We start from the raw sequence: 23,808 nt of genomic DNA, 5'->3' as shown, positions 1-23,808 counted from the left end.
ACTCACATTGTTCAAGGGTCAAGTGCACACGAACAAGCCCAAGGCTCTTTCTAGAACCCCAGACTGGCCTGGGTCTCAAGCAGTGCCCAGCATATCAGCGACAAGGGTTGTGTGATGAGCAAAGAGGGAAGCTGGAAGTGGACTGAACTTGATGGCCTCTAACAAGAGCGGAAAGGTGCACACCACCCTCCCCAGAGACCCCCAGAGGCCTGGGTGGGTCTGGGGGCATGTGCAGAAATACCTTGACCCAAGGCCGCTGACTTCTAGACCTGAGGCCTGCCTGGCGCCAGGCGGTCCCTTCCTTCTGGCTGTCAGAGGTCGAGGCTGGGTAGGACGTGGTGAGAAGGAGTTTCTGCAGCTGTGGGAGGAACAAAGAGGAGAGGAGCCGGGGCTGAGCTGCAGCCAGAGACAGGGGAAGTGCACCTCAGGGAGAAGCCTGGCCCAGAGCCAGCCCCTCAGGACCAACCACACCCTGACCCCAACATCACAGGGCCATGGTGGAACACAGGAAGGGCACTTAATGACCTAGAATATGTTCCCAATATATTAAGTACAGAAAGCAGGTTGTCTAACAATCCCAAACCCATACAGGCATCCCAATAAAATGTAAGTCCTTTTGAGAGTTCATAACCTAAGAGGAATATCTGTGATCTTGAGAAACCCAGACAGATGTTGGGTGATGTCTACCCATCTTACTGTTGAAATATGATGCACACACTTGATTGGGACATTCTGCATATGCTCGTAGTACACATACACCACTTTCTGTGACCTTTCATGAGGCGGGATTCAATCATACAAGAATATATATATACACATCACTTCCAACCCAGCCAGCTGTTTTCACACAAATGGAAGCTGCTTAAGCTTGTCTGGCTTTTCTAAATTTTCTATAAAAGTTGCTGAGCTTCTGTACCCGGAGGAAAAGTTCTCAGTGTATCCCAGCCAAGAAAGCAGGGAGCTGAGGACGCCTGGGGGTTTCGCCAGGGATCCTACCACAGCCAAGCTTAAGAACAAGTCAAGAAACATGATGGGTTTTTGCTACAGCATCAAGTGTTTCCTCAAGGGACATGACCCCCAGGAGGATTGCCAAAGGCCTGGGGACCAAAGTAAAGGCCACTCGCCACTCCCCTAGGAGATGGATGAGCCACACCACCCTACCTCGACCCCAGACAAACACACACATCTGTGATTCTCTGGCGTGGACAGGAAAAGATTCTTAGACCAGAGGCAAGGGACCTGGTTCTGATTCAGTTCAATCCCAGCTCACTGTGAGACCTTGGGCGAGTCCTTTCCCTCTCCCAGCCTTGAGGAAGAGGGAAAGGACTGGGAAAAACCAGCCTTGGTTTCTCCAAGGTAGGGGGTATGTGTGTGTGTGTGTGGGGGGGGGGTGTCTCTGTGTGTGTGTCTGTGTCTGTGTGTGTATAAAACAGGGGCAGGTAGACTAAATGATTGGGTCTTTTTTGACTCAGGGGTCCCTCTAAGAATATGAGAGAAGCTACTGACCTCAGAAAAACATATATGTAGAGGTCCACGGGTCCCCATTAGTCCAGAGGCAGACTCTCTGGGACCCATGTCTCCAGGTTAAGAACCGGGTGTCTGTATAAATTCTCAGGGCCTTTCTAGAACTCTGTTGGTATGCGGGTTGTCTCAATGGTGAACCTGTTTCCTGTGTGCCTAGCCCAGTGCCTGAAACAAAAGTGCCGTCTAAGGCATGAGAGGGAACAACCGGTGACCAGCAAGGGTCACTCTCTACCTCTTCCAGGGTGGTCCCTCTCCAGAGTCCCATACAGAATTCCTCTTGTTCCATGACCACCACCACCGGTTGTGCTGGGACTATCACTCGGATAGCACTTTTTGAGACACTTCTTTGTACCAGGCACTGTTCTAAGTTCTTTATATGTATAAATCTGCTGGACTCCTCCCAACCGCCTTTGAGATAAGCACTATTATTAACCCCACCTTACAGACCAGGAAGCTGGGTCAGAGAGAGGCTAGGTGCCTAAGGGACACATAAGCGTTCATTGGTGGGGCTGGGAATCAAACCCAGGAGGTCTGATTCTAGTCTGAAAGGAAGCACAACACTTATCAGCAGAAGCCACAATGTGGGACCGAACATATGCTTGTATCCGGCACACATAAGTGCTTACTAAATATTTCACACTGCTTTGGGGAACTTGCGGGCAGCGGGCAAGAGGGCAAGGGGTCCTGGACCAGGAGTCAGAGTACCTGAGCTCTGGTCCTTGCTGGCGCACCAACTTGCTGTGTGACCCTGGGAGAGGCCCTCCCCTCGCTGGGCCTCAATTTCCCCAGAGTCGCACTTTACAGTCACCAAGGGCCTGTCTGGCTCTAACTCTTCACGACCAAAGACCCCTTCCACCTCCGCCAGGCTCCGATTTTCCAGCTAAGTCTCGCCAGCCCCTAGGAGCTACAGTGTCAGGGTGAGGAGCCCAAGACAGATGAGCTGTTCTTCACAAGCCAGGACAGCTGGCTTTCTGGCACCCTAAGCCCGAGTCAAGGGCAACTGCTTTCAGCAACTTCTGAGGTCCGGAACCCTTTGGAATCTGAAAAAGCTGAGACCTTCTCCCTAGAAACCTGCAATGCCATGTGTACGTTTCTACATTCCACGGACACTCAGGTAGCAGTTAACTTTTGCTGGTGGAAGTACGAACCGGTCCAACCTCTTTGGAGGGCCAACTGGAAGTATTTGTCTAAACTGAAAAACCACATAGCCTACGACCAAGGAATTCCTTTTCTAGGAATGTATCCACTTACAGATGGCCAAGGCCAGTAACAGGACACAGACTGAAGCAATGGAGCAATAAAGAAGTTGAAACAATGTACATATCTGCCAACCAGGGAGTTGGTTGAAGAAGTATGGTACATCCTTATGAAGGAACACTATGCAGCCAACAAAAAGGATAAAACGGAGATACCTCCGCTCATTTGAAAGAGTTCCCAAGACACACAATTCACCTGAGAAAAGCAAGGTGCAGGGCAGTATATAATGGAGGCTTCCTTTTGTAGTTAAAAAGAAAAGTGGAAGAGGAAAGTCACACAACAGATCAGTAACCATGGTTACTTCTAAGGTAGGAAAAAACAATTATGAGATGGGTAAGGAGGTTGTGCTTTTAACTATCCATACTTCCTGCCTGAATTTTTACTGTGTGTGTAGCATAATCTTTAGGAAAATGTTTACATTTAATTTCAAGGGTTTAACACACACTTAGCGTCAATCCATGAACTCCCAAAGGGCCTACAGTGTTGCAGGCGAAGCCCAGGGAGGCCTCCCATGGCCAGTCCAGGCTGCTGCCCTGAACCTCTGCCAGTGATGCACGGAGACCCCTGCAGGGGCTGGAGCTGGTTTTCCAGCACCCACCACCTCTACCACCAGACACCACATCTCAAGCCACCACCATCGTTTCAGTTGGAAACAGATTCTCACCAGCGAGAGCTCATCCACTTCAGGGGCTGAGGCTGGGGCCCTCTCCAGGGAGGGGCTTGGGGGCGCAGATGAGGGGACAGGCGAAGCAGAAGCGCAGGAGGGTGCGTCTCCGTCATCCAGGGCTGGGAAGGCGGCCAGATGCACAACATCTTCGGGGATGTCATCCAGGGTTTTGGTGAGCGCTGCCAGGAGGGCCTCATTCTCACTGTCGATTATCTGCAGTGAGCAGAGAGGCAGAGAGGGGACACGGTTAGTCAACGCCTTGGGCTCAGCGACTTTGTGTAGAAATCTGCTCTGTACACACAGCTGCACTACCATCACCCTCCCGCCAAATCCACTCAGATCCTCTCAGTTTGCTGGGACGGCAGATGCCCGAGAAATGTGCTATGGACTCCAAGAATCAAAGAAGTTTACGAGAAGGCAGCAGGTGGAAATGGAAAGGGGCCTGGCCTAGGAGCCCCAGTCTGGACTCTGCTGCTCATCAGCATGTGACCCCAGGCCCAGGGCGTCCACGTGAGGGACGTCCGTCCCCTCCTCTAAGGACAGCCGCTTCACACCACGGCCTCCTGCGTCCAAACCCCTGGACAGGGCCCTGAGGCTGCTCTATGCCAATGGTAGCCCCAGGTCAGTCTCTCTGACCCTGGGGCCCAGGCAGGTGGTAGAAAGGCTGGAAGCTTCAAGGTTCAACCGTGACAGTGAAAGCAGAGCAATAGGGAAACAGCTACCATCCCCTGTGGGTTCCGGGGGCCTGCTGCCTCCTTCACGCATGGAGGGGCAGTCAGTGCAGCGGCTAGGAGCCTGGGCTCTGGAACTGGGGCTGAATCCCAGAGCTCACATTTATCAACTGTAACCTACTTCATAAGGTTATTGTCAAGGGCTGAGTTAACATATGTAAGATGCTTAGAAAACAGTGCCTGGCACCTAACAAGCACTCATTACTACTACTACCACCACCACTACTACTACCACTACCACTACCACTACCACTATCACCACTACCACTACTACTACCACTACCACTACCACTACCACTACTACCACTACCACTACCACTACCACTACTACCACTACCACTACCACTACCACTACCACTACCACTACCACCACTACCACTACCACCACCACTACTACTACTACTACTACTACTACTACTACTACTATGATTCCTGCTATGATGATGATGATGATGATGAAGATGGGGATGGTAATGTTGGTTGTGGTGGTGGTGGTGATGATGGTGATGTTGGTGGTGGCGATGGTGGTGGTGGTGGTGAGGATGGTGGTGGTGATGTTGATGGTGGTGGTGATGGTGGTGGTGGTGGGGATGATGGTGATGATGATGGTGGTGGTGGTGGGAATGATGGTGATGTCGGTGGTGATGATGGTGGTGGTGGTGGTGGTGATGATGATGGTGATGGTGGTGGGGATGATGATGGGGATGGTGGTGGTGGTGGTGGGGATGATGGTGATGATGGTGGTGGTGGTGGTCGTGATGGTCGTGGGGATGATGATGGGGATGGTGGTGGGGGTGGATGATGGTGATGGTGGTGGTGGTGGTGGTGATGGTGGTGATGATGATAATGATGGCGGCAGTGGGCAATTCCTCCCCTCCTCTCCCCCCCGCCCCCCGCTTCTCCCAGCACATATGTACTGAATGGCTACTCTGTGCCTGGTGTTGTCTGGGCACTGGTGACACAGCATCCCAAGACTGATACAGCCCCTGTCCTCATGGAGTTTACCCTCCAGTGGAGAAAAGAATTAAACAAGGAAACAAAATCAGATCATTTCAGAGAGTGAGACAGCCTGGGAAAAAAATAAAAGGAAGCTGTGATGGAGAATAAGAAGGTGGTGAAGATTCATAGGCTATTTACAGTGGTCAGAGAAGGCTGTTTTAAGCAGCTAATACTGAAACTTAGGCTTGAAAGATGAGAAGGAACCAGCCAGGCAAAGAGCTGAGGAAAGAAGATTCCAGGCAGAGAGAAAACCTAGTGCCAAGGCCAGGGACAAAGAATTTGGCTAACGAGAGGAATAGAGAGGCTTTGTAAATACTGCCTCAGGTAAACCCCACAATAACCTCTGCGGGGAAGGATACTATTCCCATCACCATTTTGCATTTGAGGAAACTGAGACTCATAGAGGTTGACCGATGTGTCCTGGGTACGTTGCCTTCATCCACACAGCAAATCCAGGGCAGAGGCAGGGCTTACACTGAGCACAGCACACACACATGAACCAAGAAGCTTCCTTCCCCGATGTCTCAGACATAACACGAGGGTCAGCGTGCGCACTCCCAGCCCCCCGGCCCTGGGGCACAGAGATCACACTGCTATCAGGTGAGGCACCGAGCACCTCGTTCAGTAACCCCCGGCTGCTGGGCCTGTTCTGGCAGGAGGCAGTTCTGTCACATGATGCCTTCCCCAGCACTCTTTCCCATCCCAGGTCAGGATGTTTATCCTTTCTTCAGGAAGTTCATTCGAAATACGCCTGTCGTGACGGCCTTTTGGCTGCATGAAATCTGTTCCAGGCCTTGCAGCCGGAGCAGCAGCTGAGTAATTCGAAGGGGGGACATGGGGAGAAGAGAAAAAATGTGTTTGTGATTTTGGAACAGAGCTAAGAATAAAAGAAAAGGTCAAGAGGTTTTGGCTGAGCCTGACCTGGGCCCCGGGGATGGGAGTCCAAGGGCAGATCCAGGCCCAAGAACTCTGGGTCGGGCATGCACTCGGGCTCAAGTGGCAGCCTCTCATCCCCATCCTCAGGCCAGAATCCCAGCCCTGTGTTCCCAGAGCAATCTGCCCAGCCTGATGCGGAGTTAAGATCTTGGGAGCTGGGGCTCAAGGACCACTCTTGGGGCTGACCGTGGCAGCAGCTCTGCCACTGACAGGGTGATCCTGGGCAAGTCATTTCCCTCTTCTAAGCCTTGCTGATTTCTGGTCAACGGGAAGACAGGATCCCTGGTTGGCTTCCCTCCAAAGGCTGCTTGGAAGGCCAGTTTGGAGGCAGTGACACAAGGGCTCTGTGCAATGTTCCTGGGTCTAGCTCAGTGCCTGGGGCATGGGAGGCTCCAGGCAGATTTGCTGAATGGAAGAATGAGTGAACCAAACAATGAACTCTGACCACTGGGGAGATACTGAGATTAGCGTCTCAAAAAACAGATTCTAGAGGGAAGTTATTCAGAAATGATGTCATCAGCACTGGATGGAATGAGGGTTCCCTCTTTCACAGGGAGAGAAGCATGGCCCAGAGATATTCCGAATTATCACAACTATCAGAGCTGGAAGGGCCTTCAGGGATCACGTAGTGACCAGGGATGTCAAACATGCAGCCTGCGTGCTACTGTCCCCATCCCTCCCCCCCACCCTGCCCTTCCACCTTTCTGACCACAACCCTCCAGGCAACACTGCTGATACGTCTCAGTTGGAACTCATGAGGAAGCCTATTTGCCATTCTTTTGGGATTGGGGGGAATGAAGGTCCAGGAAAGAGACATGCCAAGGTCACACAGCAAGTCAGGAGGGGCTGGGGAGGATGGTCAAGGACTCACTAGGTGCCAGGCATGGTACTGAAAGGAATGCCAGATGGCAGAGACCCCAAGGAGCCCCAACAGCTTGAGTAAAAACAAAATGACTGACAGAAGGTCTCCCCGCCCTCTCCTCAGCCCTCCCTGGGCTGCTCCAGCTCTGGAACAGCCAGACAGGGCTGGGGGTCCTGACCCTGTCTGGGAAGAAAGTCCACTCGTGCTGTCGGCATCTTGCCATCAGCACCCTAGGATAATACATCACAGGGAGCCGCCCCTCTCCTCTTCCAGCCCGTTAGCTCAGCTCTCCCGGCTCCGCTTAGAAACAAAGTGCAAATTAATGGAGAGTTAATCAGCTGAGGAAGGGATATTAATAGACTTGCTCCACCCCCAACCTTCCTGAGCTCTCTTAGGCTGAAGGAAAAGGAACCTGCAAGAAACCTGAGGGAGAACGCTTCATTCTGGGTGCCTAGAGGAGCTTGAAGGAAGGACACAGGACAGAATTTAGGCTATCGGGGCCGGAAGAACACTCAGAGATCATCTGCCGTTCCAGGGCTTAACTGGGGTGCAGGAAACCCCGGAAATCAGCTTCCCTTCCTTTTTTCTGGGGGTGGGTCCACAGATGTCATCAGGGTCTAACGGGACCCAGGGACTCTCTCCCTACAACAGAGTAAGAATCACTGATCTGATCCATGCTCGTTCCTCATTTCTCACCTGGGGAAACTTAGGCCCAACAGTGAGGAGCTACTAGCCCAAGGCCACGTAGCACACGGTGATAGAACCAAACACCTGCTTCCTCCAAAAATACTTACTAAGTTTAGCCTATTGTGACCCTGGCCCTAGGACTCTGGGCACACAGAAACGGAAGGCACTGTCCCTGCCCCCAAGCAGTTGTCAACTCTTGTAAGGGTAGCTGTTCTCCACTCTGTCTGTTTCCATAGTGATGGTACCACCTGACTTGTGAGAACACGGCTCTGACACAAGGCAGCATGGCTCTATGACTGCTACTGGTCAGATAAGGACGCTGTCCCAGTTAGTGGCAGAGGGGTATTAGAACCTCTTGTCCCTGCATCCCAGCTCAAGGACTCTGGAATGGGTCGTGTCTGGTCCTTGGCAGGAAGGAAACTATTACAATCAGTTTCTTCATTCAACACATATGATTGAGTCTTTTCAATGCACAAGGGCCCCACAGAAGAACAAAACTCTGTTTGTCCTCAAGGAGCTCGAAGCCTGAAGGTCACAGGCATGCACGTACACAGGATGGGAGCCCAGAGAGGAAGTCACTGACCACCTGCCTTAGGAGGGGCTAACATGACAGCTGGGTGTCAAAGGATTTATTCATATGATAAATATTTTTTAAGCCCCAAGAAAGTGCCGGGCTCCATGCAGAGCCCTGGGGATATAACAGTGCACAACGCTGTATCAGCCCCCAAGCTCAGGGGGTTTATGATGGGGGAGGGGGGCAGGGAGGAATCAGGCACTAATCACATAATCACCGCAGAGGCGCACAGAGGCGCACCCGGTGTGTATGGGTGCAGCAGAGGTGGAGTGCGGGCCATGAAGGGGAGAGGGTCTGGGTGGGCAGAGTTCTGCCTCATTAACCATCTGTGAAGATTCTCCTGCCTTCCTTGCTGTGCTAAGAGCCCAAGGGCCATACCAAGGCTGACTTGTGTCTGAGACCATTTCATGCACATAGTAGGACCTTGGCAGGAGCTTACTAGTGGGTCTGGCCAGTCTCTGAGTAGGTGAGGCCTGTACCGTCTAGGTGGGGATGGTCTCCCCGCAGCATGTAAACCCCTCTCACCCATCAGCTCTCCATAACCTGAAAGCATTTCCTGGAAGTTGGCCCCCTCTGAGGGAGGAGGTAGCACAGCGTAGTTAACCCCATTGTTGTGAGAAAGAATGGACATCCTGGGAAAGAGCCAGAATTAGAGCCCAGCCCTGCTGATCGTCATAGGGTTGGCAAAGAGGTTATACAACAGCGAGGGGTTTGGGGTCCTGTGTTAGAGGCTACACTCTGACCCTTCCTAACTGTATGGTCTTGGGCAAGTTACTTAACCTCTCTGAGCGTCACTTTCCTCACCTGTAAAATGGGTTACTGATAGTTTTTCTACGGACAGGTTAGAATAATCTTGGGAAAAATCCAACTCCTTAACATGGCCCGGAAGAGCCTGCATGATCTGGCCCCTCCTAGCCCACCTCCACCCCCCAACTACTTCCTGGCACCTTCCCCTTAGCTACCGCTCCAGCCCTTCAGGTCCCAACACAGCGAGCTTTCCTGCTTCCTAGCTCTGTGATCATCACTCGTCATGTGGCTCCTCCTCCTCCTTCAGCCGAAGCATCTGTCCTCGGAAGGGCCTTTCCTGACCACCCAGCCTTTAGATGCTCTTCTCATCCCAGGTTTATTCCTACTGTGCCCATGTCACAAGTGACCTCTGTTGGTTTATGTATTACCTGATCTAGGGTCAGTCTTCCCTCTAGACCATAGAGTCCACTGTTGAACACAGTGTCTGACACATACAGGGAGCTCCATAAACATTTCTAGAAGGAATGCTACAATCTGTCAGGAGTACTATTTGAGATGGTGCTCTTGGCACACTGACTTGGCACATGGTCTGTTATTATTATGGTTGTCGCTATTGTTATTATTATATTGCCAGACATCATCATCGTCATCATCCTGCCAGACAGACACAGGGAGCTATGGCTTCTTCCCCCAATCTTTATAGGGGAGCATATTTCAAGGAAAGAATAATGAGTCCAAATGTACCCATCACCCAGCTTCAACGTGGCCAATCATATTTCACTTATTACCCTCCATGCCGTGCACCCACACCCACAAACGCAAATGCATGTAGGGATTGCTTTATTCTGATGCAAATCCCAGACATCACATTACCCCATGTTCGAGGCCTTCTTAAAGGAAATGTGCCTCCAAAGCTGAGAACAGAGGCAGATGCATAGATATGCACTGCGGTTCTTGGCACTGCCTCTTTTTAAAGAACCTCTAGGCTCCGATTGAAAAATGGAGATAACTATACTCCTGTGTGTGAGTTGTTAAGAAAATTAAGCGAGTTAATATACACAAACAGGGACAGTCTCATTCCCATTATGGCGTCAGCATGGTTATAAAGCTCTGGCTCAGGAGACAGGCAAACTGGGTTTAAATCTAGTTCAGCGACCGACAAGGTAAATCACCCTAGGCCCGTGACTAAACTTCTTCAAGCCTCAGTTTCCTCATCTGTAAAATGGGGGCATCATCTCACCTGCTTCACAGGGTGGGAGTGAGAGTTCACTGTGACCATACAGGGAAGGGAGGCCTTGGAACCTGCTCTGGCTCACAGAGGGCCTCGGTTCTGACTGGGGGCATAGAGAGAGCAGCTCTTCCGAGCCCTCACTTCCCAGGGGCAATAACACAGCCTGGCAAGGGGGCAAGAGCTGCCCAAGATCCAGTGTAGACCCGGGACGAGAGACAGGGTCCCAAGAGCTCTGGTGGATGAGACTTCTTTGCATGAGCAAGTGTAGAAGAAGATGGCTCGGGGCAGAGCCGGGCTTTCAGGGGGAGAGAGAGGTAGCGAGGTTCCAGAGGGCATACCTGGAAGAGCTCTGGATCGTCGGGGCTGTACTGGCTGGGTTCGGTCTCGGAGTTCTCCGGGCGCCACTGCAGCTCCTCAAAGCAGGTGGCCGAGTCGAAGTCGCTGGCGTCCAGCTGGGAGAGGTCTAGCTCCGGAAAGTCAGCGCAGAGTTGCTCCTCCCCAGATCCCCCGCCCTGAGGAGACAGGAAGGAAGGAGGCGGGTCAGAGCTGAGTTTGGTTAGACCCCAGCAGGGACCCTCTTACTCAGGATGCTGCCAGTCTGAACCTGTGGCTGCCTTTGTCCGAGGCCTGATTTTGCCAAGCGACCAAGAAATGTAAAGCAGCATCCTCTTGCAACTGTCGAACCTACCATGAGCTAAGTCAGGCCCTGGCAGTACAAATCCCCCTTCCTGCTGCTCCGTCCCCACCTCCTCTGCACTCCTATACACCCCTCAAAGCCCTGCCCGCATAGCACCTCTATTCTCTTACCAGAAATATTTTGTTGAAAACTTTATTACAACCTATAAATAGAGATCTATTCTTTTATACAACTGCTTCCACCTGAAAGGGGATTTGCGGAAGGCAACAACCCCTCTATATGAATAATGAAACAACAAAAAGCAATAATAACAAGAGATGACATCATTGAATGATTGCTATGTTTTGGAAGAACACTCACCCATGTTCCCAGGAATATTTGTAATGTCTAAAGTGTGAAAGACCGCCCATCAGTAGACAATAGGTAAGTAAAGCTATTATCACCTATATCATAAAACAGTGCTGTTGAAAAGAATGAGGCCGTTATGCATGTTCTCCATGGCATGTTAAATAAAATACTAAACTGCAGAATATCAGCAAGTAAGATATTACCCCACATGTGTAAAGAGAATGGGACAGACTCAAGCTACACATTTCTCACGATAATACGTATGAGAATACTGTGCCAGTACACAGGAAAAGGTCTAGAAGGCCATAAACCCACCTGCCAGTGGTAGGTGGGGTAGAAGGGAGTCATGGAGGACCTGGTAACAGTACCGACCAAACTGATGCTTCTCAGAGGGTGGTCCCAGGACCGGCAGGGGCAGAACCACCTGGGAACCTATAAGAAATAATGCAGATTCTCAGGCCTAACCCCAGACCTGTGGACTCAGAAGGTAGTCACCTTCTCACCCTGGTCTCCCAAGTTTAACAGTTACCAACAGAAGGGCTGCCTTGCAGGTGCAGAAACAGCCTGAGTGGGGAGGCTAACACAGAAAGAGGACACCACAGGCACTGGGGTCTGGCAGACCTGAATCATAATCCCCATTCGCCAGCTGTGATGCCTTAGGCAAGTCCCTTCACCTCTCTGAAGCTCAACTGTCTCATCTGTAAAATGGAACAATAACTGTCTCATACAGTTAATATTAAAGGAGGCAGTGCCGTAGCCTGGCTTGGTAAGTTGCTCAATAAATGGTAGCGAGCAGTAATGACAACAAATTTTTAAAAATAATAAGAACAACAGAGTTTCATGGCAGGCAGAGGAGGGTGGAACCTCTTTAGAGAACAGAGACAGGCTTGTGTGACACTTAAGAGAAATAGGTTTTATCCAGACCTTTTCCTTAATTGTTCCCACTTACTAGGCCTCATAAATTATGAATAAATGTATATTATTAGCTCAACTTGACACAGGAAAAAGGCTTTTATCCGAATTTGGGTCAAATGTCTTAATTGGCATTTTGCAAGAATCCTGCACACACAGGCAGCACCGGGGCTGGGTTCTCCCAAGCGGTCAGTCCCTGCTCTCAGGCCAGGCAGCACGGTGCCCAGAGAGTATGTCTCCAGGGACATCCCTGACCACGCCTGCCCTCCATCTGCCTGGTCTTTCTCCAATCCACTTGTGTTCAACATCCATGAATATTAAGTCCTGCGTCACTCCAGTGAGGATTCTCAGCCCCCTCCTGGGGCTGCGAATCTTCCCCTGCCCAGTTGGACTATGGGGGTACAGTGGTCTTGCCTGTTCTAGACGGATGATTGGTTTGTTTCTAGTTTTTGGCTGTGATGAACAAGCCTATAATACGTGTGTACAAGTCTTTGTGTGGACCTATGTTTTTATTTCCCTTGGGTGAATCTCTAGGAGTGGAATTGCTGGGTCATATGGTAAGCGTATGTGTGACTTGATTGAAAACTACAAAATTGGGCTTCCCTGGTGGCGCAGTGGTTGAGAGTCCGCCTGCCAATGCAGGGGACGCGGGTTCGTGCCTCGGTCCGGGAAGATCCCACATGCTGCGGAGCGGCTGGGCCCGTGAGCCATGGCCGCTGAGCCTGCGCGTCCGGAGCCTGTGCTCCGCAAGGGGAGAGGCCACAACAGTGAGAGACTCGCGTACCACAAAAAAAAAAACAAACTACAAAATTGCTCTCCAAAGTGGTGGTGCCGTTGCACACTCCCACCAGCCGTATGAGTTTCTATTGTTCCACGCCCTCAACAGTACTCGGTGTTGTTAGTATTTAAATTTGAGGCGTGCATGATAGCGGGGGCCTACAAGCATTTATTAAGTGCTACCGTGAGTCAGGCACTGTGATGTTTAAGACTCAGTTCTTTCCTTCATTTGTTGACATCTCAGTGGGGGAAGAAAACACATAAATATTTCATTACAGATGGTGCTAGTGCCACAAAAGAAACAAACCAGGTGCACTGACGGAGGACAAGAGAAGGAGGGGAATCTACTTAGACAGGGTGACAAAAGGCTTCCTGGAGGAGCTGACGTCTGGTTTGAGACCTGAAGGAGGAGGCAGGCAGTGGAAAATGTGGAGAAGCAGCTTCCAGGCAGAGAGGACCCAGCAAAGTCAAAGATCCAGGTGGGGACCAAGCCTAGAGAATGGGGTACTGACCAAAGGCCAGTGAGGCTGCAGCTCAGCCCTGGAGTAGGGGGAGGGAGAGGATGCCTTCAGAGAGGCGGGTGGAGGCCGGATCAGGTAGGGATTGAAGGGATTTGGGTTTTGCGCCAAGTGTGATGGGGGTGGGAAGCAGGCAGATGGGTTAGGCTGGTGTAACATCCAGGAGAGGAGCAGGTGGTGGGGCTGGGAGGACAGCACTGAGGGCCTGTGGAGCAGGAGGGAAGGCCAAAAGTCGACAGACAAGGATGCTAGGCAGCTAGGGCCTCCCTGGCCAGCAAAGCCCCAGCTATAAGCTCTCTGGAGAGCTCTCTCTATATGTTCTAGAACCAGCCCGTGCTAGTAACTCAGAGCAGCCACCTCTACAGGACTTGCTTTTTGAGTTTTAGAAACAGCTTTTAAATCAGAGTTCCAGAATCCCAGACCAGCCAGGAACCAGCAGCCCTGAGAGGCTGTCCATGCAAGTCTGTGGACAATTCGGGAGACCGATGCGCCTTCAAGAACTAGTTACGGAGATGTGTGCACAGTGCACGTGCGTGCAAGGAATTTAGACTCAACTTCTAGCCCTTCACAGACACAGGTTGGTCTACCTACTTCACTTTGCACCTATGGAAACTGAGGCCCAAGGAGGATAATGGATTTGCTCAAGGTTATCCAATGAGTGTCCTTCCCATGAAAGCCATGCCACCTCCTTTACAAAATGCCCATCAAGTGGCCATGACTACTGCACTTAATGATTACCCAGAGCAGCTTGACATACTCAAAGTGTACCCAGGGCATAAAAATAAAGAAACCTCGGGCTTCCCTGGTGGCGCGGTGGTTGAGAGTCCGCCTGCCGATGCAGGGGACACGGGTTCGTGCCCCAGTCCGGGAAGATCCCACATGAGCGGCTAGACCCGTGAGCCATGGCTGCTGAGTCTGCGCGTCCAGAGCCTGTGCTCCGCAACGGGAGAGGCCACAGCAGTGAGAGGCCCGCGTACCGCAAAAAAAAAAAAAAAACAAAAAAAGAAACCTCAGCTTCAAGGCCTTGTCAATTACGGCTGAGGGCACTCTCCAGCTAAAAACCATTAAGCATTGCATTAATAGTGATTTCTCTGGCCCTCTCCATATTTAGAGAGGCTTTTGAAGCGGTGCCTCGGGTGACCCAGCTCTCTTTTGAAAGGTCTGACTTGAGGCCTTCCTGTTCTGTACTGGGCAGCCCCAGCAGGACCCACCCATGGAATGGGAGGTAGGGGGGTCACAGCACAGGCTAAGCCACTGCTATTACTGAGCACTTTCTATATGCCAAGGGCCACACTAAGTGTCTTATATACATCCTCTCAGCAGATTCTTATAACGACGCTACAGGGCGGGGGTCACTGTCCCCATGTTACTAATCAGGAAACTCAGAGATCCAGTCACTCGTATTAGTTTGCCAGGGCTGTCGTAAAAAAACACCACAGACAGTGTGGCTTAAACAACAGAAATATTTTTCCTCCCAGTTGTGGAGGCTAGAAGTCTGAGATCAAGATGCTGGCAGGGTTGGCTCCTTCTGAGGCCTCTCTGGTTGGCTAGTGGATGGCATCTTGTCCCTGTGTCTCTTCCCGTTGCCTTCCCTCTACATGTGCCCATCTCTGTCCAAATTTCCCCTTAGATTAGGCCCACCCTAATGACCTCATTTTAACTTGATTGCTTCTGTAAAGACCCTATCTCCAAATAAGGTCGCATTCTGAGGTACTGGGGCTTACGATGCCAAGATACCTTTGTATGGAGGACACAATTCTACCCATAGCACCCAGGGTCCCAGAAAGGTAAAGCTGAGATTCAAAGCCCAGGTCTCCTGGCTCCCTAACAAAGCCTGTGCCATTGCCCGACATCCTGCTTCTGAACGTGAGAAGGAACGTCTAAGACCATTTATTCCCATTTATGGATGGGGAGATGGAGCTTTGGGAAAAGTCTGAGAAAGACCTAAGTCACAGGGCTAGTCTGTAGCTGAGCAGGGACAGGCCTGGGGCCACATGTGCTGCATTGCGCACCAGCCCCGCATGCACAGGCCCCTGTGGTCCCCACCACCAGTCTGCTCACACCCCTGACACGCTCGGGACACCCCCCTCTGGTTGCAGAACCTTCTGTATCCATTCCTCCAGGGACACTACACTGCTGATCTGAACGGGCTGTAGCTGCCCCAAGCCAGGGAGATAAAACGCCCCGGCAGTGGATTAATGGGGCTTCATCCAGATTCTAAGTTGCTTCACCGGAAGCCTGGCTATCTTGTCACAGATCGATTCCCTGTTTAAGAAAGAGTGCATCTTCAGGAAAAATTGGTGGCTCCACTTCACCGACTACAATCAGCAAATCACCTAGCTTAGTGCCTGGCCCAGAGCACATTCTCAGAGTTACTGAGTGGAAGGAGCAGGAGAGGGGGAGGGGGGGCTGCACTAACAGGACTTGGGTTCTGGGCCTGCCCCCACTCACTATGCATCCTTCAGTGGGTCACCTCCTCTCTCGGGTTCTCACTGCCCCCTCTGGAAAACAGACCGTCAAACACAAAGATCCTACGGACCCCTCTTGCGCAAGCATCTGCAAGTACAATTCCGTACTGTACTTAATCCAGTTTCTGTGATCCACATAGGCTTGGGGTAACTATTTAGGTAGAATAAATAAATGAATTTACAGAGGGAGAGACAAAGACGCAGAGAGAAGGTCTGTATTGAAATGGAAGGAGGCCTAGAGAAGAAGGATAAAGGGCTAGGCCTGGCTTGGCTACTAACATTAATCATTTGTGGTCAGGAACCTAACTTTTGCCGGCTTAGTTTCTATTGACAAAATGGGGATAATAAAAAAGAATCCTATCTCACGGTGTTCTTAGAAAGATAAAACATCACAGGTCAGGAGCCTGGCACGTGTCAGACACCCCGTGAATGGTGGTCACAGATACAGCATTTATAGTAGACATTCAAGTGATGTTCACAGCTATGGTCTCACTGGTGCCTTCCCAAGATACGGGAAGTAGGCAGTGGTCAACGTCCCCACTTGACTGATGGGAAAGCAGGACATCTCAGAGGGTCAGTGCTTCATGACCCATCTGCTCAGTCCTAAACCCGCGGATGCCCTCAATCCTATGTTCCTTCAACCTCCACCAGCCCCCATTCCAGTGTTACCATCGCTCGCGGCTTCTCTTGGCGGGCGATCTTGCCCTAACAGCCAGACCACGCTGGCTCTCTCCGGGCCTGTCCTGGAGGTGGGGAGCAGGGCTCCCACCCAGGCCTCACACACTTCTTCACTGACATCTTGGATGCCCTAAGTACTGCCCTACAAAGCATCCTTCACTGACAAGAAGTTGTATTTGATGGTCTGGGGCAAGTTTTCCCTTTAAATTACTGTTAGGAATGCCCAGACTGGCCTGGGCATGAGATCTGATAGGGTGGTAGGTACCTGGCACTGGGCTCACCTTTCCCGCCTCCCTAACTTGGCGGATACCAGTAACCAAACACGGCTCTACCTCCCACTGAGCCCCGAGCCTTCTCAACCCAGAGCCTTACCAGCCACTGCTGATTCATTAGACCCAGCCTGCTCTAGACCTATGACCCTGTACCTCTACTTGCCTTCTAGGAAGGAAGTGAAGTAAGTATTCATGATGTCCCCACAAAGCCATTTCATTATACAGATGTTTTCCTTTTTCTCCTCCTACGTCTGTTATTTGGCTGGCCTCCCACCCATTCCCCTTCCTAATGGTGGCAGCCCACTGATCTCCTTGGGGAAGTCATCCCTCCCCCGAATCCAGGCGGTCCAGGTAAGCACAGTCTGGCCAATTAAAGGGTCTCATCCAGTGACCACAGCAACTGGTTCACAGGGGTGGGTCAGAGTGAACACCAGGAATGTGCTGGAGCGCGTGGACAAGGGTGCTGAGCTGGCTGAATTTAATTCTGGAGACGCTGCGAGCCATCTTTGCTCCCACCTGGGAAAAGCCTGCCCAGCACAGGGAATGCAGAGTCAAGAAGCAAAGAGAGGGCTCCCCTGGTGGCGCAGTGGTTGAGAATCCGCCTGCCGATGCAGGGGACATGGGTTCGTGCCCCGGTCCGGGAAGATCCCACGTCCGTGAACCATGGCCACTGAGCCTGCGCGTCCGGAGCCTGTGTTCCACAACGGGAGGGGCCACAACAGTGAGAGGCCCGCGTACCACAAAAAAAAAAAAAAGAAGAAGCAAAGAGAGATGTATTCCCAATAAAAATAATTCAAACACTTGGATACAGCTGTGCCTGAAGCCAGTATATTCCCTGTACTCCACAATTATGTGAGTGAATAAGGTCCCTTTCCAGATTATGTGCCTGCTGGAGTTTGTCACCTAACAATGAAAAAGTTATGACTGATTCATCTCTCTTACATCCAAAAAAAAAAAAAAAACCTAAGCTTCCCACTGTCTTCCAAATTAGTACAAAACTCCTGAAGATGCTTCCAGGAGAACAGTAGGAAGAGTAATTGATTTTTAGACCTCAAAGAAATACTACAGCATCCTCGTAAGACTCAGGAGTCACAGACACAAAATTAAGCTCCAGGAAGAATAAGTACAAAATACAGGGGCTCTGAGCTCAGCCTAAAAGAACAAAACACCCTGAGCTTAAAGATAAATCAGACCATTGAAAGGATCTCCCACCAAAACACTCAAGGCTAAGTGTCTCAGAACATCATGGAAGCCCTTTCCACGCAGGAGCATCTGGCCCCAGGCCTGCCGAGCACAAACTCCGTGATGCTCAGCGCTTTTCAGCGGGGCCTCAAGCCCCAGCTACGCAGCTACCCGCTCAGGGCTTAGCGTAAGGTGATTTGACAGAAGGTCACCAGGCCTGGCAAGAGTGGGTCCTCCAGCCCAGAGAGCAAAATGGGTCCAGTGCTCAGAACTGGACTACAAGGCCAGGCCGGGAGGATGACCAGTTACCAGTGACCTTGGGAAGGCAGCTCTTCTTGGTAGGCGAGGCAACAGGATGGAGGAAGTGGGGTTCCTGATATTTCTAAGTGCCAATCGGCCCTGGGATATCCACCTCAGGACGTGAGGGAGGACTCAACGTGGAGCCTGTCCAAGTCTTCATCATTTTGGGCAGTTTTCTGTTACTTGCCACCAAATCTAATCCTTACCAGGCCCTCTCAGGCCTTTGGTACAACAGACACTCCCCTAAGCAAACGCCCGGGTTAACCAACACTCTTCATCCCCTCCTGTAACAACACACATTACTAAGGCCCAAGGCGCCCCAGAGTCTCAGAGACAACCTCCAGGTCATGCACACATCTGTCTCCAGCAGCATTGCTCGTTCAATGTCATTTGTGTTTCTTCCCAAACCCATCTGTTACTATAATTACAAAGTTTTGTTTTGTTTTGTTTTGTTTTGGGGGGGGGGGCTCACGCCACCTGCAGCATCCTAGCTTCCCAACCAGAGATTGAACCCGTGCCCCCTGCAGAGTCCTAACCACTGGACCACCAGGGAATTCCAATAATTACCAACTCTAAAGAAATGGTTCATCAACAGAAAAGATGAGTATAAAAGAAGAGAATGCGATGGCAGCTAAGTTGAAGGCTGTGGAAGGACTCAATAAAGTTGAGCTGTTTTTTTTTAAAAAAAAACATACAAAAACCCTGCTGTCAAATTATGTGTGGGTGAGCTAACAGTGAAAGATTAGGGAGGCACTGGCAAGAATCTGAAGGATTCTGCACTTAGACTGCTTGAGTCTAAATTCTTAATCCAACTGAGTGAATTCCCAATCTGGAAATAGGAGCCCTGGCAGCGTGGGTGTGGACCAGGCAGGAGAGAGCGCTTGGGATTTCAGCGTCGGCAGCACAAGCAGTCCTAGAGCAAAAGACTGGCAATAATGAATGTGCATGCCATATGGCTTCATTAAACAACAACGTTAGGTATTACGTTTTATGATTTCGTACTCTCGCTGACTTTTTCCGAGGAATTCCCCTCTCCAGCCCTCCACCCACCCCACCAACCCCCAGCTGTAGTTCCTGCTCGTCATCAGATAAGGTGGCTATTGGACATGGATTGCAGCTTGCATTGTATAGGAAGTAAATCCTTACAGTGGACTCCCAGAAGACAGAACTGGGGCTTTTGGCAATGGAAGAGCCCGTGGAAATACTTCTAGAGATGACTCTCTTATTTTGCAGATAAGGACACTGAGGCAGACAGTCTCCTGGGACAGGTGTTATCTTGGGCATCTCCTTTCCTCCTCCCTGTTGCCTGCAAGCAGCCCCTTATCCAACAGAGATCCCTAAGGTCTCTCAGAGCTGTGCCTGGGCCAGGTTACCTGGGGTGGAGCAGCTCCTGGCTGTCTTGGCAGGTGGTGGGCACTGAGGTCTAAGAGGGCACCATTGGCGCCCCACACCCCTGCACCCCACTGTGGCTGCACAGATCCTGGCACCTGTCAGCCAACACAGGCTGCCCCTGGCCCAGGAAGGTGGTGCTTTCGTTTATTTTAAAACAGTAAAAGGGTGAAGTATATTCTGTGACACGAGTGAGCGAGAGTGAGTGAAGGTGTTTCAGGGGCAGTGTCGTCCGCATACTGTGTTCGCCTACAATTGCTGTCAATTTTATGCACTTGAATTCAAGGGCCTCTTCAATTCACAGGAGAGCGGCAGGAAAAGCGCTTTGTGAACTGCGAAGCGTGTGCAGGTATCCACCTGCTGTTAAGCCTGGTTAACAGTCCCTTTCCATCTCCAGGGACCAGCCTCCCTCATGGAACTGCTGTGTGGCTTGAGTTTCCACCCTGGGGCCTCTGTGCTGGCAGCTCCCTCGGCCTGGGATGCCTCCTCTATCTTTCTTCTGCGCATGGCTGGTCCTTTCTTATCAGCCCCATCCCAGATTAAATGTCCCTCTGAGGTGAGCCTTGCTGACCACTGTATCCTAAAGTGGCTGCCCATCTCGCTCCCATCACCTGCTCTAAGTCCCTCAATTAACACGTTTCACTTTCTGATATCCCCTCCCCCCTTTGCCGGTATTTTTTTTAATTGTGGTGAAATACACATAATATAAAATTTTCCATTTTAACCATTTTTAATTAGGCAATTCAGTGGCAGCAAGTATATTCACACTGTTGTGCAACCATCACCAGCGTCCCTCCCTCTTCAGAGCTCTTCCCCTTTTTTCATTTATCTACTTGTGTATTGTCACCTCTCCCAGCTGTGAGTTCCATGCGGGCAGAGGCGGTGTCTGTCTTTGTTCCCCGCTGTTTCCCAGCGCCTAGCACAATGCCCAACATATAGTAGCTGCTCAATAAACAAAATGAGATCCATGTGGAAGTGCCCTGTAAACTGGAAAGGGTGGTACACAAGAGCAAGAGACTGCAACATGGACATTTTCTCCGTACAGTCCCAAGGCCAAATTCCCTGGCAGCCTCAGTTATTCGACAACGATTTTGAGTTTTGTCCAACTCTGTGGGGGCAAAAGCGTCGAGAGCACCTTTTCTTTCCTGGTTCCAGGCCCCTCTGAGAGGTCAAGAATGAAGATATACGATCACACAAACCACCTGACATTGACACTCACCATTTCAACACATCGGCTCTACCCAAAGCAACATTTTATTAGTCGCTGAAGGGCAGGCACAAAAATAGACTGCAGGGATCAAATGCCACCCTCTACAGTGGTTGAAAGGCCCTGGCATATGACGACTTGAGGCCTGGGGACCCTGGGAGGGGGGTCCTCTGTCACAGGAGTGCACAGACACTGGAAGCTAGAATCGGGCTGGGATTAGGCTGAGGTGAGGGTACCAGCCTTGGGCACCAAAAAATTCAGCCATCAAGACAGAGCATATTTAATGCAATATTGTGAAAACAATCAAAATTAAGGCCCCCTAAAAATCCATGATGAGCAACATATCAAAATTCTAAATAAAGACAAGGTCAGTGATACTGATTTTTCCTTTTGCTTCAGGTGACTACTTGGCTCTGCACGGCACTCTTCCCTCCTTTATTTAAAGATGTGGTGTGTTCAAAATGGATACTTTGGCATTGACTATTAACATATTACAACATATAGAAATGTTGCATTAAAATATGATTTATCTTGATGACTGAGCTTGTTGGCATCTCCTTAAATTTTGTGTCTGAACCAAATGTCTCCTTTGCCTCACCCTAATCCCCACCTGGGTGGAATGAGGGTGAAAGAGTTACTGTATGTTCAGGTGACTGAAATGAGATCAGATCCTGTCCTACACCCCTTCTCCCTGGGGCCTCAGTTTCCACATCTCTACAATGGAGCACACGACCCTAGGGTAGCTGTGGAACTGTCCCAGTCTTGTCCGGTGAGGCATTTGGGATGGGAAAGTAGGAAAACTCTAAAGTGCTGGCTGTATGTGAGGAACTGTTATTACATTTTTATCCAAGGTAGTAAATGGTCCATCACAATGGTAAGCAGCATTCAGCTTTGAGATGAGTTGCAACACACTTGCCTGGATTTATAATGAAAGGAGTGAAGTTTGCTAAATGAATAGGTTTTACTTTAAGAAAAAAGATTAGAGCTGATTCACGGTTCTGTCAGCAAGTAGGATCTCCCCTCCCATTCCAATGCCTTTACTGAGCAGGAAGGAAGGCAGAAGGCTACAGCTAGCCTTGGGAAAGCACCCATTTCACGCAGCTGAATGGGGGGACCCCAACTCCCTAATCATGCTGCGGGATCATAACCTAACAGGCGCTTTCCTTTCCCCGTCACATTTTGCGGGGTTCCCTCAAAATCAGAATATGCCCAAGGGGCAGGGCAAGAGGGACTGGCACGTGTCAGTCAACCTCAGGTGTGAGACGCATGAAGAAATGCCTGGGAATGGATAGTGGTGACGTTTGTACAAAATCATGAATGTACTTAATGCCACTAAATTGTACACTTTAAAATGGCCAATTTTATGTTATGTATATTTTACCACAAAAAAATAAAAATAAATTTTAAAAGTCCCGGAGTCCTAAAATAAAGTGCCCGGCACACTCCTTCTGGAGGTGTTCTCCAGGGTCCTACAGTCTCCACGTTCTTTGGTTCTATTTATGTGTCTCTTGCTGTGGCTGGCAGGAGACACGGGGGCGGGGTGGGGGGGAGGCAGGAGCTGGGCCAGGGCTCAGCTGAGAAGCCCTTTTGCCTGTTAAACACTGTTATAAATAACGCAGAAAGAGGCAGAAAGAGGGTCCTGGCATGAGAGTGAAGGTCAGGCAGCCCCATGTGAGGAAATGTCACGCCCATCGGGCCAGCAAGGTACCGGCTCACATCTCCAGCCCCACGCTCCCCCGGGCTGACGGCAGCCGTGCCGGGGAGCCCGTGGAGCATCACGCCCACTCAGGAAGGGCAGCCCCAAGGTGGCCGGCTCCCGGGGGTTCGAGCAGAGAGGGGACCACGGGGTGGATGGAGGAGCAGAGGGTAGCTGAGAATCCCCCAGCCCAGTGGGCAGGGGCTAAAGTCAGCTTCCCAAGAACCCAGGCGAGGGCTCAGCCACCAGCACACCAGCCTCGGCTTGTCAGCCAGTACACACAACCCGCCAAGGGAGAGATGACTCAGCAACGCTCAACCCACAACTGCCCCCACTGGGGCCGCTGCACAGCGTGGGAGCTGGGAGGGGCCTCACGGTCCATCTGGTCCTGTGGTTCCCATGCTGGGCTCCCTGGGGAACCCCCTGCACGCTCTCCACCCCCGCAGCCCACCAGCACCCTGGGCTTTGAAGTGGGAGGGGTTATGAGGGAGTTCATTAATTAGGTTTTCCATTTTTATTAACTAAACACCATACAGTGGCAACCCATCCTACTCGTATTTAACCTGAGTGAATTCAACATTATAAGCCTGGCAAAAACCAAATTTCTGTTTCTTTCTTACATGTTAGAAATACGACGACATTCTATTTTGCACAGAATTCTATATTTACCCATACCCACACACCTATTGTTCATACACGCTATTTCATCAGCAATTTAAGGGCTCTACGGACTTCATTTGAATCCTCAGAGGAAGAAGCCACTTCCCAAGTAAGTGGTATCCACCACTCAGAGCCCAGCAATGTGGGTATTTCCCCATTTTACAGATGAAGAAGCTGAGACGCAGGGAGGTAACGTGATGTTGCTAAGCAGAATATGAATGTTTGAGAGTCTTTATGGGCTCAGGAAGCCCAGGTAACAAGTTGCTGTGTAGACCACAGAAGAGAGAGCCGAAGCAGGGTCTCGCCCACCATCCCCAGAATGCTGGAGGCGTAGCTGAGACTAGGGGCCGTCGCTCACTCGCCTGCTTACAAGCCTTGACTTGTCACTGCCCTTGACAAAACCCCAAAGTCCTCACTGGGCCTGTGAGGCCTGGCGGGGCCTGGCGCGGCCTGGGCCTGCCGCCTCTCCCACCATTTCCTGGGCCCTCCCGTCCTCCCGACGCTGCAGACACAGCAGCCTTCTTCTCCTGGAACAAAACTCTCCCGGCT

The 23,808-nt window shown here is 50.9% G+C and overlaps 1 protein-coding gene across 1 annotated transcript in view; it reads right to left on the bottom strand.

Annotated features, from left to right (window-relative positions):
• Positions 1-23,808, bottom strand: part of PPARGC1B (PPARG coactivator 1 beta) — a 106,294-nt gene that overhangs the window by 16,109 nt on the left and 66,377 nt on the right. The window contains exons 2-4 of the mRNA XM_079916318.1: positions 10,554-10,727; positions 3,446-3,658; positions 242-358 (exon numbers count right to left, since the gene is read on the bottom strand). Coding sequence (XP_079772444.1) covers positions 242-358; positions 3,446-3,658; positions 10,554-10,727 — 504 coding nt within the window. The remainder of the gene's footprint in view (positions 1-241; positions 359-3,445; positions 3,659-10,553; positions 10,728-23,808) is intronic.

This window comes from Stenella coeruleoalba, assembly GCF_951394435.1.
Source record: "Stenella coeruleoalba genome assembly, chromosome: 3".
Lineage (NCBI taxonomy): Eukaryota > Metazoa > Chordata > Mammalia > Artiodactyla > Delphinidae > Stenella > Stenella coeruleoalba.
Note: the sequence above shows the minus strand (reverse complement) of the source record. Positions and strands in the feature narration are given on the sequence as shown.